Source organism: Schistocerca piceifrons, chromosome 4, assembly GCF_021461385.2.
Source record: "Schistocerca piceifrons isolate TAMUIC-IGC-003096 chromosome 4, iqSchPice1.1, whole genome shotgun sequence".
NCBI classification, from domain to species: Eukaryota; Metazoa; Arthropoda; class Insecta; order Orthoptera; family Acrididae; genus Schistocerca; species Schistocerca piceifrons.
In genome coordinates, this window is record NC_060141.1 from 827,853,279 (window position 1) to 827,868,189 (window position 14,911).

A 14,911-nucleotide genomic window follows, 5' to 3' on the forward strand; every position below is an offset into this window, starting at 1 on the left:
AGCACGCTGATCAAACCATCACGAGGCGCAAGGCTTACGAACAACAGATCTACTCTGCGTACGTCACAAACAAGGGGGCTCCCAGTGCCCATGCCTGTATCTCTCTAGTCGGCCGTGTGACGTCACACGCACAGTCCGGCGCGCCCTACACTGCCTGCCGCCCGCCTTTCTCTTGACGCGCCGATGCGAGGTGCAAATACAGGCGTAATACAGCAGACTTGTTGACAAATAATATCGTCCGATAGCGTGGCAGCAAAACATGTTATCAGCGAGTAGCTTGTGTGAGTCAAGTGTTTGCATTTCACACGACTTACTGTCTTGTAGTGGAATAGCGGGCGATAACGGAAATCGTCTGGCAGTAATCCCTTGTGAGGTAACTTAAACGTGAAGCAGGGCCGATTCGAGAACGTTTTTCTACACACACGACTTATCATTGCCGCTCCCCCCCCCCCCCCCTTTTCCCTCAGACATTTTCAGCCTTGTCAGTTTTTGCTGCTAATTGTGATAATGCCTGTATGCGAATGTTGCACTTTGATCTTAGGGCTCAAGCGGCAGCTACTAATTGTGATTCGTCTGTATAGAAATCTTCCAATTGTGTCAGCTCTTGTCGCTCGGGCCTTAAACTGGCCCTGACTTGTACTGTATCGCAAGTCACATTTCAGAATGCGTCTCGCTACCGGTTCTGCCTTGCGCGTCTATTTTCGACCGGCGTCGTGCGTGCATTGTACGAAGCAACTATCAGTACTCGAGTGAAGCTATCACTTAGCAGATCGTATCAGAAATACTGTGTGCCAATCGCCCTGTTGTTGCTACTAGTATCAAGCCGCAGAACGAGCTTATGTTGTTACTGTTCCCCCGGATTATACCACGCATTTACCGTCTGATACATTTAGCAAAGCGAGTAATGAAGAAAAAAAAACTGCGATGGTAACGTAAGGCACGTTGACAGTGACGACTGTTGCAGAACAAGCAGAGCATTTCAGCTTTTATCCGGGTGAGGCGCTTGGAGGCCCAGGGTCATCGTCACGACTGCCGCTACTCAGCTCGCTCGTCCAGAGTTCGAACGAGAATGCGTGTCTCACGCCCCTGCCTGTTCCAGAAGACACTCGACGGTTGTGCCGAATCCAAATATGTTTCCACACGATGGGAACAGTTAAGTATTTGTGTTGGATCTGTTTGGGGGAAAGTTTTCTCGATGTGTGCAGCAGTGACTTTGCAACTTGCGGTATACAGCCGGATACGGTGTGTGGTTTACTTCTCATTTCGAATTTCGATTGCGTACCTACCTGTCAGCTCCTGAGAATGTTATGTTTATTAAAATTTTATTCGTACGTACTATGCATACTGCCGTGCCGTTTGTTAACGGAATTCTGCTAATGTATTTTCAGCCTCGAGTCCCGCAAATGCAATCGTAACCGATTTAAACGTCTCGCCAAATCATCTTCAGATTATCTTTTTAAACAGAAGGAAAAAATGGGGGTAGCGGTAAAACAAAAGTAAACTAAATTACAAGAAAACTTGCATACACAATCTTATACGTTACATGGTAACTCGTTAGAAGTACAACCGAGCAATCGGTAAGAGGCGCTGACAATAGTCACATTCCCTCCTCAGTTGTTCTTTCGACGAGTCACTGTTCAAGAGATTCAGGGGCCTATAGTTTTTTTAATTCAGTTTCCCTGTACTTTATTATCCTTTCTTTTGAAACAGATCATATGATAATTTTGCAAAGAGATCTAAACCGGTTATTGAGAAATCTGAAGCTGAAAATATAATGAGGAATTATTCTTTCGTTTGGCATTCGATAAATAACTTTTCACTTCGCCCTGTCTTTAATAATGTCATTGTTTATACAAATTAGTAGTGTTTCGCGTCCCATTATAGTAGATCCGCAGTCAACCACAAGTATTAAGATCTCATTGTATGTTAACCGGGGGCCTAGTTTCCGTCCCCGCCGCAGGCGTAGTGGTCCACAACCCCACGTTGACTACCGCAGTCCACTTCATCCCTCCGCCGCCCCACACCGAACCCAGGGTTATTGTGCGGTTCGGCCCCAGGTGGACCCACCACACGAGTGTAACTCCTATGTTTGCGTGGTAGAGTCCGCGTACGTGGAGAACTTGTTTGCGCAGCAATCGCCGACGTAGTGTAGGTGAGGCGGAATAAGGAGAACTAGCAGCATCGCCGAGGCAGATGGAAAACCGCATAAAAACCATCCACAGACAGGCCTGTTCACCGGACCTCGACACAAGTCCGCCGGCCGGATTCGTGCCGGGGACCAGGCGCTCCTTCCCAATCCGGAAGGGATCTCATTACATAACTTTCTTTTAATCGTATTACTCTGCCTGCCAACAACAAACGCAAAACAAGCACCCAGTTTCTGTCGCCTATTCATCTCTATCGCAAAAAGTTTACGGATTGGGTTCAGACACTGTGAAATATTTTTTCTAATATATAGCTGTATAGGTATGCAATTTTTCAACAATAAACTCGATACACCACGAGGGGAATTACACATTTCTTCGGTGATATTTTAGTGTACTGTTACGACCACGATATTTGAAAAATGCGGGAAATACAGGGTTATGTTATCTCAAGTCTTATCGGCGATGCTGAATAGATGATTTGGGAAAGTGCAGCGTTTTTCTGTAATACTTGTGATGTGACATAAGCAAAATTGTTAGTGGGAATTATATAGTGCTCCTGTTTTTTCTCCGACATATCTTTTGTTGTGCAGTAGCACCTTGGACCTGACGCGAAGTAAGGAGGTCAAAGGAGTGGCGTTGTGACGCGGGCAGTGTCGTGTCAGCACGACATCCTACTGCCGAAGTCTTATTCACCAAATGATCACTCTTCTCGTTCGAAACTATTATCTACCAGTACAGACAGGCAAGAGTTGGTCACCTTCTGGTACCTCGTGCTCGATACCTGCCTGGCAGCAGTTGATTTTTCTGTGCCACTTGGGGATTCCTGATAGTTGCACTACAGTTTCGCATCAGATAACGAATTCAGCCAACCTTTATGCCTCTTGAAAATCAGTGCTTTCCTTATAGTCTATTCTTAAACTATTGACGAGTTATTGTGAAATGAAATACGAGAACTTGTATTTGTTACAAATGACTTTTTGCGACTTATCTTTAGATCTACCAGTGTAGACTTTCAAGAGCTTTGGGATTGAGAAGCCCCACCTCCTACGTACCTGCCTGTCTGCGAGTTCATTTCGTGCTCGGCCTACAGGTTTGGATTTGATGAGTATCAGTGTGGCTGTGTTGCAACAAATTTTCTGCATCTGTTCGTGTTATTGTGTAACAACCGATATTAATTCATTCTTTATAGAGAGTATTCCCGCTGCTGGAAAAAACTTTTTTTAAAAAAAATTTAAACATAGCTGAACTACTGACGACGCCTTTAGCACGATTGTTTTATGCATCTCCACTGCAGGTTGTGATTTTAGTGACTAATTGTTTTTGTGCTTGTAGTACTTTGGTATGTTTCGTGGTTACATAAAGCTATAAATGTTTTTTTCTTCTATCTCAGTTATGCTTCTAATTTTTTTGCTAATGAAGGTGTCTCCCTGTTCAGGTGTATTTTTGCTTCTGATGACGGTATATTTAGATATACCGAAACCGTGGTCGAGGATTTCATGAAATCTTTATTCTGCAACTGTTTGGCTGTTATCGTTTACCGTGAAGCTTCTTTTTTAACCTTCGCATTACACACCTTTGGAATTGTTTCATTATCAGATACAGGGTTTTCTTCTCCAGACGTGACGCTGTGCTGGACTCGATTCTTAAGAAAGACACGAGGCTTACTTTGTGTGGGGATTTCAGTGTGATTTTTCTGGCCGATTCTCCAGAGAGAAGAATGTTGGGGGACTTGATACACGTTCCAACTGGATTCGAGGAAAACCGCAGCTCTCTTGTTTCGTATGGTGGCGCACTCTCTGTGTACCAGTTCGCCAGTGTTAAAATTCTGCCATCACTGTACATAACATTCCGTCGTTCAATTTGTTGTTGACCACATTATCTCATTCGGTGAGCACTAGACGCAAGCGCGGTATACTCTCTGATAACACTTCCCAAAGCGTTGTACAGTAAGGGTGTGCACTATTCGGCAGATTTCATTTTCATAACAGAACTGAGAGCGTTGGGTCATAAACCCTAACTACTCAAACCGAGGCTGAAAGGTTTCCGAGTTCCACACTCCTCCCGTACTGGAGTTCCTCGCATTAGTTAAGAACTGCTTTTGTAATGTGTTATTCATTCGTGTACTCTCATTTTCTTGTTGTACCACTTCGTCGTTTATGAGTCTGTAAGTAGCATTCTGTAAACTACGTTTGACTCTTTCCGTGACGAAATAGCTCTGGCTCGGTACCTGACAAATGAAATATTGGGAGATACGTGTAATCAGGCTCTGACAATAGTTGTCACTTAGGTAACACGGAGCAGTGCGCTTCTGTGCGGCCAGCAGCGCGCAGGAGAGCGCGTAGCTCGGCCGGCCGACCTACCGCAACGCTGGCAGCGAAACGCAGACCAGTCGTGGCGCGGCCGCCCGCCGCCCACGGTTCAGTGACACGGAGGAGCTGTCGTCCACATCTGCGGGCAGTACTTGTCACGCCGTGCGCTGAGGCCAACATATTTCTTCTTGACTTCAAACAATTATGGGGAAGGTTGGACGTAAATAGAAATGAGAACTAGTCGCACCTGCAGGTGGTGCTGTTGAATTTCACCGCCAGGCACATGTGCAATGCCATACGTTGCAAATGTTGTTCGTGGTCAGAATAGTATTCTGCAGGAGTTAAATGAATCCGAGCGGGGATAAATTGCTGGTACTCCTACCGACGTAGCTGAAGTGTTTGTTTCATGAGGCCTCGTATCGAAGATTTATACCGCTTGCAATAGTACTGCCGAGTCACAATGCAGACGAAAGTGTGTGATGACTGATCGTCACAGTCATTGAAGAGGATTATGATCAAGCATAAGAGGACGAATCATTTTACTAAGGTTTGAAGCTCCTCTTGATGTTCTTCCGTGTTTGCGATTTAAAATTGAGTTGTTTTGAAAATCAGCCTATGCAAGCAAATTGTTTGCATAAGGCTGATTTTCAAAACAACCCAATTTTGAGAGGTATGACAGCTGCATAAGCCCCTGGAGAACTCAGTGTCGTTCTCGCGAACCCTGTCTGCACTAAGCCAACGTGAATGGAGCTCCGTAAGTTGGGAATTGCAGGGCGAGGCGAATTCCAAAACCACTCACTAGTGATGGAAATGCCCGTACACTTGGTGCGGAAGCCGTGAAACCTGGGCTGCAGAGCAATGGGGAAAAAGTCCTTTGGTCGGATGAGTCGTGCTTCAAACCGTTTGTAACTTTTGGCCGCGCTTACGTCCCAAGAGTGAAACGTGGTGCGGATTCGGTGACGATTTGGGCAGCCATATCGGGCTGAGAGGTCGCAATACTGCCAAGGATTGTAAGAGTATTTTGCTACAATGGTGGTCCTGTTTTCCCAAGATTACAGGACGTTCACACAATTCGCATCGTCCGGGGCTGGTTTTACGAGCCGAGAATGAAGTTTCACATATTCCCCGGCCACCGTAATCACCATATGTCAGTATTATGCAGCCTTTGTGGTTTAATTTGGAGAGAAGAGTGCGTGATCGCTATACCACCCCCATCGTCCTTACCTCAACTTGCCACTGTTTTGCAGGATGAATGGTATAAGGCTTACTATTAATGTTAAACGTAATTTGTCGAATTTAAAATATTATTAATGATGACCATTACCCAGTAGTAATTCCTTCAAACAAAGCCAGCAAACCTATTGCCTGTCCATATCAATGGAAGCTTAACAAACTCAGAACAGCAGGGCTTGTATCATAAAATAAATTTTGATTTGACTGTGCGGTAATCCAGTAGTGTAGAACTAAGCATATTATTTTCTTACTAGACGTAAACCTCAGAGCCTACCTTCGTATCCTACATGTCAACGTCAAAATACCAAATCACTGCTCTGCAGAATAGTGACAATGAAAGACTCGAAATCACTTCACGAAATATCTTATGCTTTTCCTGAAAAAGTGAGTCAAGATGTTTTGACATTGATGTACTGCAAGACCCACAATGCGAAACTCCCTCCAAAGAATGAACTCGTGCTAAGAATAATTACAACAAGAAATATTTTATTCCTCGTACTGGTAACAACACTTTAGAATTGTTACAGCGTTGTCAACAAACTTTCTTAAATATTTGAAGATAACACGCTCACGTATTTAAAGCGTGTTGAAGAACTTTGTACAAACTGGTCGCTAATCTTCTAGAAACGGATGAGAGATAGACGATTCGAGAAGTAAAGCAGTTGCAGAAGGCTGGAGAGTTAAACAAATTATTTTTGACAATTTTTGCCAGTTCAACCTTGGATTTGGAAGTCATGTAACAAATTGCTGTTCCACATGTATTAAGCTGTAGTTGAGGATCAAGAGGGTCCAGGATTCCATTGAGAAGTCAGATTTGATGGATTAGAAGCAAATTAATATAAAACTTCCCAAGGCCTTTATTGAACTTGTTGGCAGTATGTTTTCATTGTGAGAAAAACTTACCATTGCCTAAGATCCCTGATCAATCAACTTATTATTCCAGGCAATTATACCGGATTGACTTCACTCTTTACAAGAGCAACGTGTTGTGTGTTATGTTTGGATAAAAAATGAGTTTGGTAAAGGATTACACCATCGATTATTCAACCGTAATTTTGAAAGAAAGAAAATTGTGCGTCTGATTGCAGGTGTTTGTCCTGGACAAAATAAAAATGATTGTCATCACAGTGTTGAGTTTGTGGCTTAAAATGAACAGACAGTGTTGAAGTTGTTTTTCCTGTTACAGGCCACTTGTTTCTTCCACCTGCACGTGTGGTTGGTAATGTTGAGAACGATATAAAAAAACCTGCAACAAATCGTGAAACTAGAATGTTACCGTGATGTCATTGGAATGCGTGGTACTGTTTTATATTTTGATACTGATGTGAAGTTTGATTTCTGATCAGCGACAGTTGTTACAATTAAGAATACTAATACGTTGCGCATAAAAATAAGTCGTGCAAATGGGTATTAACACACAGGAACGAGAATGGAAGTAATTGTAAAGTGAGATGATAACTTGCGTAAGAGTATAAGTACAACATGGCGAGTTTTGCAGCCATTAAAAAAGTGTCGCGCTTTGGAAGATCTTCAGCTGAATCTCACTTCATCCTTATGAAGTGAATGTGAAACAGTAAAAACTGAAAGATATTAAAAAATTGTCAACAATCCACTTGGGTGAAAAGGAAATGAACGTCTGGAGTATTAGAAAAACCTTGAGTCCAAGATTAAGTGCCACTGACGTCTGGAAGATGCTGATGAGCCAAATGAGTTACACTATGACGACATGGAAGATTGTCCAAAACATTTTGTTAAAAAAAAATCGTCAGTTTAAAGCAGTATTGTATTACTGTACAGTTGTAATTGATATTTTTCATCATGAAATATCCTTTTCAAATTAATATTATTATTATTCCTTCTTTTCTTTGGGTTTACCTATTAAAATATAAATTAAATTTTGCAATAATGATCATTGTTGTTACAATTATCATAACAGTCTTCACCTTTCATTATAAATGATAATTAGCATCAAAACCAGTAGCCATCTCCCAACTTTCCTTGCAAAAGAGCGATCTCCAAAAAAAATATATATATGCGCGTAGACTGATTCAGCTGTTTTTATTTCGCAAACGACAAAATAAATAAAAATATTGAAATATTCGATTTTGGCCATTATAAACATGTTAAAAATCTAATTTCGACAGTGTCAGAGTTTCCCTAAATACTTTTTAATACACTGCATAATTCAAAAGCTTCCAGTGATTGTAGAGAGGGGCTTAGTGGATAAAATTTTTACAACGAACCCTTACCTAAAAATGAACCGTTTGGGTATAAAATAATCCTGAAGATCGGAACACTTTCAAATCACTCATTTCAAGGTGCGCACACAAGCTGAGAAGACGTCGTCGTCGTCGCAGGCCCTGTTGTAATTATGACACAACTTTCGTCTGCCTACCTACCAGGGGTTCAAATTTGCTGAGTACCGGCTTGGCGACACCGGGGTTCCTGAGCCGGGGACTGGTAATCGCCGCCAGCCCTCGTTCACCATAAGCTCTGGACATGCTTGAGCGACCACCATACGACGCAGTGGTGGAACAATGGTGTGTTTTGGAGAATGGGGGTGTTGGCTTCACCGCTTGGACCGCGTGGAAGGTACATGCCTCTCTAAAAATCCCCTCAACCTCAAGGTGTGTTACCTGCCGATGAGGTGAACGGCTTCTGAGGTAAAGCAGTCTCTAGCTGGCAACCTCTGGGCCACCTGCGCCCCCCCCTCCCCCCCCCCCCCCCCGCACCCTCCCTCCTTCCTCCTCTTATTCTACACGCACACGCACGCACACACACACACACACACACACACACACACACACACACACACACACACACACACACACTGATGCAGGACTCTGCCTGGGTAGACGGTTGTTTCAGTAGCGTCTCGTGGGATCCATGTGGAATGGTACCACAATCTACTACTACTTGCGGGACGGGTATACCGTCAGGCAGTACCTGCAACTACTCATCAAAAAGAGTTCGGTTGGTCAGTCCTCCCGAAAAGAAGTCTCAGAAGCATAGTAACAGGGCATTTGTGTTCCATAACACTTCCATTTTAATCAGGCGAGCTGGGGGAACCTTTGAGAAAGTCTCCTCTTTCTATATTCACAAGGCATTGGAAGGTATTGCTGGGTCTCTAAAAAGTGTCAAACGACTTCGTAATGGAACATTTCTAGTTAAAACTTCTAATTCAAACCAGATATCCAGCTTCCCTGGATGTAAGGCCTTAGGTGACTACCCAGTCGAGGCTGAATTGTGTAACACCCTTAACTTTAGAAAGGGCGTGGTTACCTGCTCTGATATAATGGAGGTGGACCCTGCAGAATTAGGTGAAGAATGGAAAAATATGAGCGTCACGGGAGTGCAGAACAATATGAGGAGAGTCAATGGCAGATCGGAAAAATCAGCACCATTTATTGTAACGTTTAGTACTCCAGGCTTACCTGAACATATAAGTGCTGGCTATATCCATCTTAAGGTTCGCACATTTGTTCCTAACCCAGTGTGATGCTATGGTACAAATGTCAAAGAATTGGCCGTACCACTGTGGGGTGTAATGGGAGGCCTGTGTGTGGCAGCTGTGGAAGCTCAGCTCACGAATCTGGCAATTCTTGTGCATTTCCTCTGAAATGTGTAAACTGCTCCGGAGATCACGCAGTGTGGAGCACAAAGTGTGAGGTTTACAATGAGGAAAGGAAAATTCAGGAGTTGAAGGTAAAGAGATGAATACCCTGTGGTGAGGCTAGAAAAGCTTTCAAAGCTATGCAACCTCTGGTTTTTGCAGCTTCTTTGCGTCTGCCATTAAGACACCAGTTGCTAAGTGTGATGCCACCACAGAATCAAGTGTGGACACATGCACTTGTCGGTTTACCTGGAAGGGGGTGGGGGGGGGACACGCTCCACTTGAAACTGTAGTCGTTCAGAAGCCTTCAGCAATGGGCTTACCACGTAAGCAAGCCGCATACCACTACCCACCATCATAAGCCAACTAAGCCATCCCCACAACCACTTCCTCCCATGAGTAAAGAAAAATATCCTTTAAAAAGTAGTTCCAAGACCAAGAAAGTGATAGTTCAACCTTCACATAGGCGAGATCTTTCCCTCTCTGATGGGAACTATGCTTATGAGGAGATGGACTTCCAGTCGGAGGAACTGGAGAGCCGGGAACCAACTAACATTCCCCCTGAACTCCCTGGTAAATTACCACCTCCAAGGGAGAAAGACTAGAACAACCTTCGTTATACAATGGCTTCCACAGAGACTTCTTACGTTACAGTGGAGTTTAAATGGATATCGCTCACACTTGGAATAATTACAGCTCTTGGCCCAGGAGAAACCGACCTGCATCTGCCTATAAGAAACACATCTTAGTCGCGGACACACCTGCATTACGGTACTACCTATACAGGAAGGACGATACTACTGGATACAGGGCTAAAGGTACTGTGGCTGTTTCCTTTGATGACAGATGCCACTCGTCTCCTGTTCCTCTTACCACGACCATGCAAGCAATTCCCTTGAAAGGTCTCGCATCCTTTAATATCACCGTGTGTTCTCTGTACCTTCCAGCTAATAATGCTTTGGATGCAAACGCATTGGAAGAACACTTCTGGGCACTCCCACGTTCATTCCTTCTTACTTCAATACACACAAAGTGCTGCGGAGCTCGGCTACCACTTGCTCCAGGGATCGGATGATCGAGCAACTTTGCCATTCTGAGAATATCTGCCTTCTGAATGCGGATCAGATGTCACACTTTTCCACAGCTACAGGGTCTTTTTCAATCATTTACCTTTTTTCCCCCCAGTGATTGCAGCCTAAGTTCAGTGGGAAGTGGCTACAGATTTACACTCTAGTGACCACTTCCCATTGTGGATCAGCCAGCTAGGACAGTGGCTGACAGTATACCAAGCAGATGGATGATACAAAGGGCAAATTGGTTGTAGTACAGTTGCCAGGCTATTTTTGAACAAAAGTATTGTGCTCAGGAGACGGTGGCCCATATCACTCATTACAGTCCTTCACCTGGTCTAATAACCTCCTCAGATGACAGCCTGTACCTCGGTGGAATGACGAATGTTGAATGACAATAGGGGCCAGACGAACAGCTCTGCGAAACTTCAAACACTGTGCAACTACAGAAAACCTTTGTGCCTTCACATCTGTGAGAGTACATGCGAGGCGAATGATAAATAGAACGGAGGAGGGCTTCCTGGAAGGAATTCACGATTTCCATTACTCGGTCCACTTTCACTCAATCTGACTGATTTCCAGCAAGGGCAGCACATGTCCCCCTATGTCCTTGTCAGGCCAGAAGACTTGTCTCAGGTTTTAGCTGAACACTTTCTTACTGTCTCTACGTCAGCTAGACAAGCTCCTGCTTTTCAGGTGTTCCGTAGTAGGACTGCGGAGATGAGGAAGCTCAATTTCTTCTCGCATGGTGAGGAAGGCTACAACATTGTGTTCTCCATGTGGGAACTGGAATCAGCTTTGTCTGCTGCCAGAGGCATTGCCCCAGGCCCTGATGAGATCCATTGTGCCATGCTTAATCACCGTACCCTGAAGTGAAAGAACAGCTCCTTTCTTGTTTCAGTCTGATCTGGTTTGATGGACTGTACTCCACGACTTTGAAGGAGGTGGTATTAATTCTTTTCTGGAAACCAGACAAGGACCATTGTGCGCCTAACAGCTACTGGCGTGTAAACTGCTCCGGGGATCACACAGTGTGAGGTTCACAATGAGGAAAGAACAATTCAGGAGTTGAAGGTCAAGAGACACATACCCAGTTGTATGGGTAAGACTCTTGAACGTATGGCCAGGCGCCGCCTCATCTGGCTGCTTGAATCCCGAGATCACCTGAGCTGCTCCCAGTGCAGTTTCAGGTACTACCATTCCACCCTTGACAACTTAATTCTATTGGAGAAGGCTATACAGGAATCATCCTTACACTGAAACCATTTAGTTTGTATGTTTTTTGACCTCAAAAAAGGTAGAACATCCTTTGCCAACTTCATGAATGGGGACTACTTGGACGCCTGCCGCTTCTTATCCAATCCTTTCTCGACGACCAGCATTTTCCATATCGCGTTGACGATGCCTTGTCCGATTGCTGTGTTCAAGAGAATGGGTTCCCCCAAGGCAGGTGCCCTCAAGGTCATATTGTTTGCCATCGCTATCAATGGAATTTCCTCCTCCGTCAGGAGCCCTGTCAAATGCTCTTTGTTTGTGGATGACCTTGCAATCTTCTACTTTTCCTCTGATCTTCCAACGACGAGGAGGCAGTTAAAGCTGACCATTAGGAGGCTGGAAACCTGGGGCAGGACAACTGGTGTTTGGTTCTCAGCTGAGAAGACTACAGGTGTCGATTTTAACCGTGCCGGTTGAAATTTAACCAACCAGTGCTCACAGTGGGAGACAATATTTTAAGTTTTCAAGAAACTGTTTGCTTTTTGGGTTTATTATTTGACTCAAAATTAACCTGGCTCCCACACTTCAAAGACCTATGAACAAAGGACTTCTAGTCATTGAATGTTTTGAAATGGCTTATCGGAAAACATGGGTAGCTGACAGGTCCCGGCTCTGGCAGTTTTAATAGAGCATTTGTTCGCTCACATGTAGTTTGTGGCAGTGGTGTCTACGATCAGCCCGTACTTCCTACCTCAGGATGTTAGATGCTGTCCACCATGAGGGCATTCGGCTATCAACTGTAGCCTTTCTGAGTAGCCCAGTTCAGGTTCTGTGTGCAGAAGCTGGTGAACCACCACTCTCTGGATTCGGCGGCATATCCTTTTGGCTCGATGGGCATTGAAAATCTCAGCGTCGCCTCAGTCATTGGCATTTATTTCAGTAGACGAACGCATCTTTGAATGGCTATTCAGGAATCGGCCCCATGAGACGGAGCCACCTGAAGGATCTGGATCTGTCAGGCACCAAAATACACAGCCAGGGATGGAACACATTGCCACCTTGGTGTCTTCAGAGGCCCAAAGTGATTTTAAGCTTGACACAATACAAGAAAACTTTTACTCCAGATTATGTTTTTACAACTTTGTTTTCGTACATTTTAAGTATGTGCCACAGTTTTCTCATTGTTTATATGGATGGATCCCAGCAAAGGAATGTCCTCGGTTCCTCTGCTGTTTTCCCTGGTTTTTATGATGCAGAATTGTATGGCATTCTAATGGCACTGGAGAGGGTTCACAGACATCACTGTACTAGGTTTCTTGTCTGTTCCTGTTCTGTTCCAGTAAACCAGCTGATTCAATTCATCTATGACTCCATACAGCGGCTCAGACACCATGGTTAGGTGGTGATCTTCTGCTGGGTACCTGGCCACATCGAAATACAGGAAAACGACTTGGTCGACAAGCAACCAAGGAAGCATGTAGGGATGGTGCTGTCCATCAATGTCCCGTCCCGTTGCATGCCATTGTCTCGTTTTCTGACGGACACGTCATGCGTCAGTGGGAGACTGAATGGTTGCGGGTGACAGAAAACAAACTGCAGTCGCTGAAATTGACCACAAAGGCATGGCGGACTTAATGTCGGGCTCACTGCGGGAAGGAGGTTCTCTCTCTCTCCAACCCCCTCCACCCCCCGCTGATGCTTATGGCCACTGTCCACTCCATAGAATAATGGCGAGCTGAATTCATTTTCCTGACTAGTTTCTAAATCAAAGTTCTTCAGTTGTTCGGGGAGGTGTACTACTAAATATAATTTACTGTTCTTGACAGCATAGCATCATTTATAGTGTGAATAAGAGCAAGTACACCTCGAAACTACACCATCTGTTATCTTTTTGTGAATAATGGCAACTGTTCTGTAATGTATAGCAAGTTGCTCTCTGTACTAGAATTGGCCACAAAGGTGAAAGTCAGCAAATCTCAGAGCCCTTAACTTGATAATCTTTGGTGGGTAATTTCCCTTACTAGACATGCCTTCTGAACTGTTTCTGTACCTGCACTGGAGTCTCAGGTTTCTCTCTCTCTCTCTCTCTCTCTCTCTCTCTCTCTCTCTCTCTCTCTCTCTCTCTCTGTGTGTGTGTGTGTGTGTGTGTGTGTGTGTGTGTGTGTGTGTGTGTGTGTGTTTGCTATGCTTGTCACGTGTGTTGTCGTCGTTAATAGCTGTGCTTTTTTATTTACAGATGGGTGTGCGAAGACCTGCCAGAGCTGAAACTACCTCTTGAAAACAACATTTTGTGTGATTACGACACACGCAGGTAAGGCATAACAAATTTTTGAACTCCTTCTTGTAATATGTTCAGGAGGCCTACGTAGGCCTATCAATAATGGCTGCACTTGTAACTGTATTAGCCGTAAGAGATCTCTGGTTCCACTGCCCTGTTATCAGAGCAGCAATGTTTGGTTTCACTATAGCTGCGTGAAAGCCTGGTTTTGAGTAGACTGCCATTGTTAGTTTTTAAAACCGAACATAATAGACAATATGTACTTTCCAAAGTGCAGCACCATGTTTGAACGGTAAAAATCAAAGATTTAAGGTGAGTTCCTGTCCCTTCATCCCTTCATCCAGACTCAAACTTCAGCTTTCCATTCTTCTTGAAGAAGAGTGGAGACTAGTTGTGATATCTGAGGCTAGTTGTGATATCTGAGGCTAGTTGTGATATCTGAGGCTAGTTGTGATATCTGAGGCTAGTTGTGATATCTGAGGCTAGTTGTGATATCTGAGGCTAGTTGTGATATCTGAGGCTAGTTGTGATATCTGAGGCTAGTTGTGATATCTGAGGCTAGTTGTGATATCTGAGGCTAGTTGTGATATCTGAGGCTAGTTGTGATATCTGAGGCTAGTTGTGATATCTGAGGCTAGTTGTGATATCTGAGGCTAGTTGTGATATCTGAGGCTAGTTGTGATATCTGAGGCTAGTTGTGATACCTGAGGCTAGTTGTGATACCTGAGGCTAGTTGTGATACCTGAGGCTAGTTGTGATACCTGAGGCTAGTTGTGATACCTGAGGCTAGTTGTGATACCTGAGGCTAGTTGTGATACCTGAGGCTAGTTGTGATACCTGAGGCTAGTTGTGATACCTGAGGCTAGTTGTGATACCTGAGGCTAGTTGTGATACCTGAGGCTAGTTGTGATACCTGAGGCTAGTTGTGATACCTGAGGCTAGTTGTGATACCTGAGGCTAGTTGTGATACCTGAGGCTAGTTGTGATACCTGAGGCTAGTTGTGATACCTGAGGCTAGTTGTGATACCTGAGGCTAGTTGTGATAC

The 14,911-nt window shown here is 44.3% G+C and overlaps 1 protein-coding gene across 1 annotated transcript in view; it reads left to right on the forward strand.

Moving 5' to 3' along the window:
- Window positions 1-14,911, forward strand: part of LOC124794700 (histone-lysine N-methyltransferase, H3 lysine-79 specific) — a 209,582-nt gene that overhangs the window by 57,444 nt on the left and 137,227 nt on the right. The window contains 1 exon segment of the mRNA XM_047258267.1: window positions 13,824-13,898. Within this exon segment, the coding sequence (XP_047114223.1) occupies window positions 13,824-13,898 (75 nt within the window).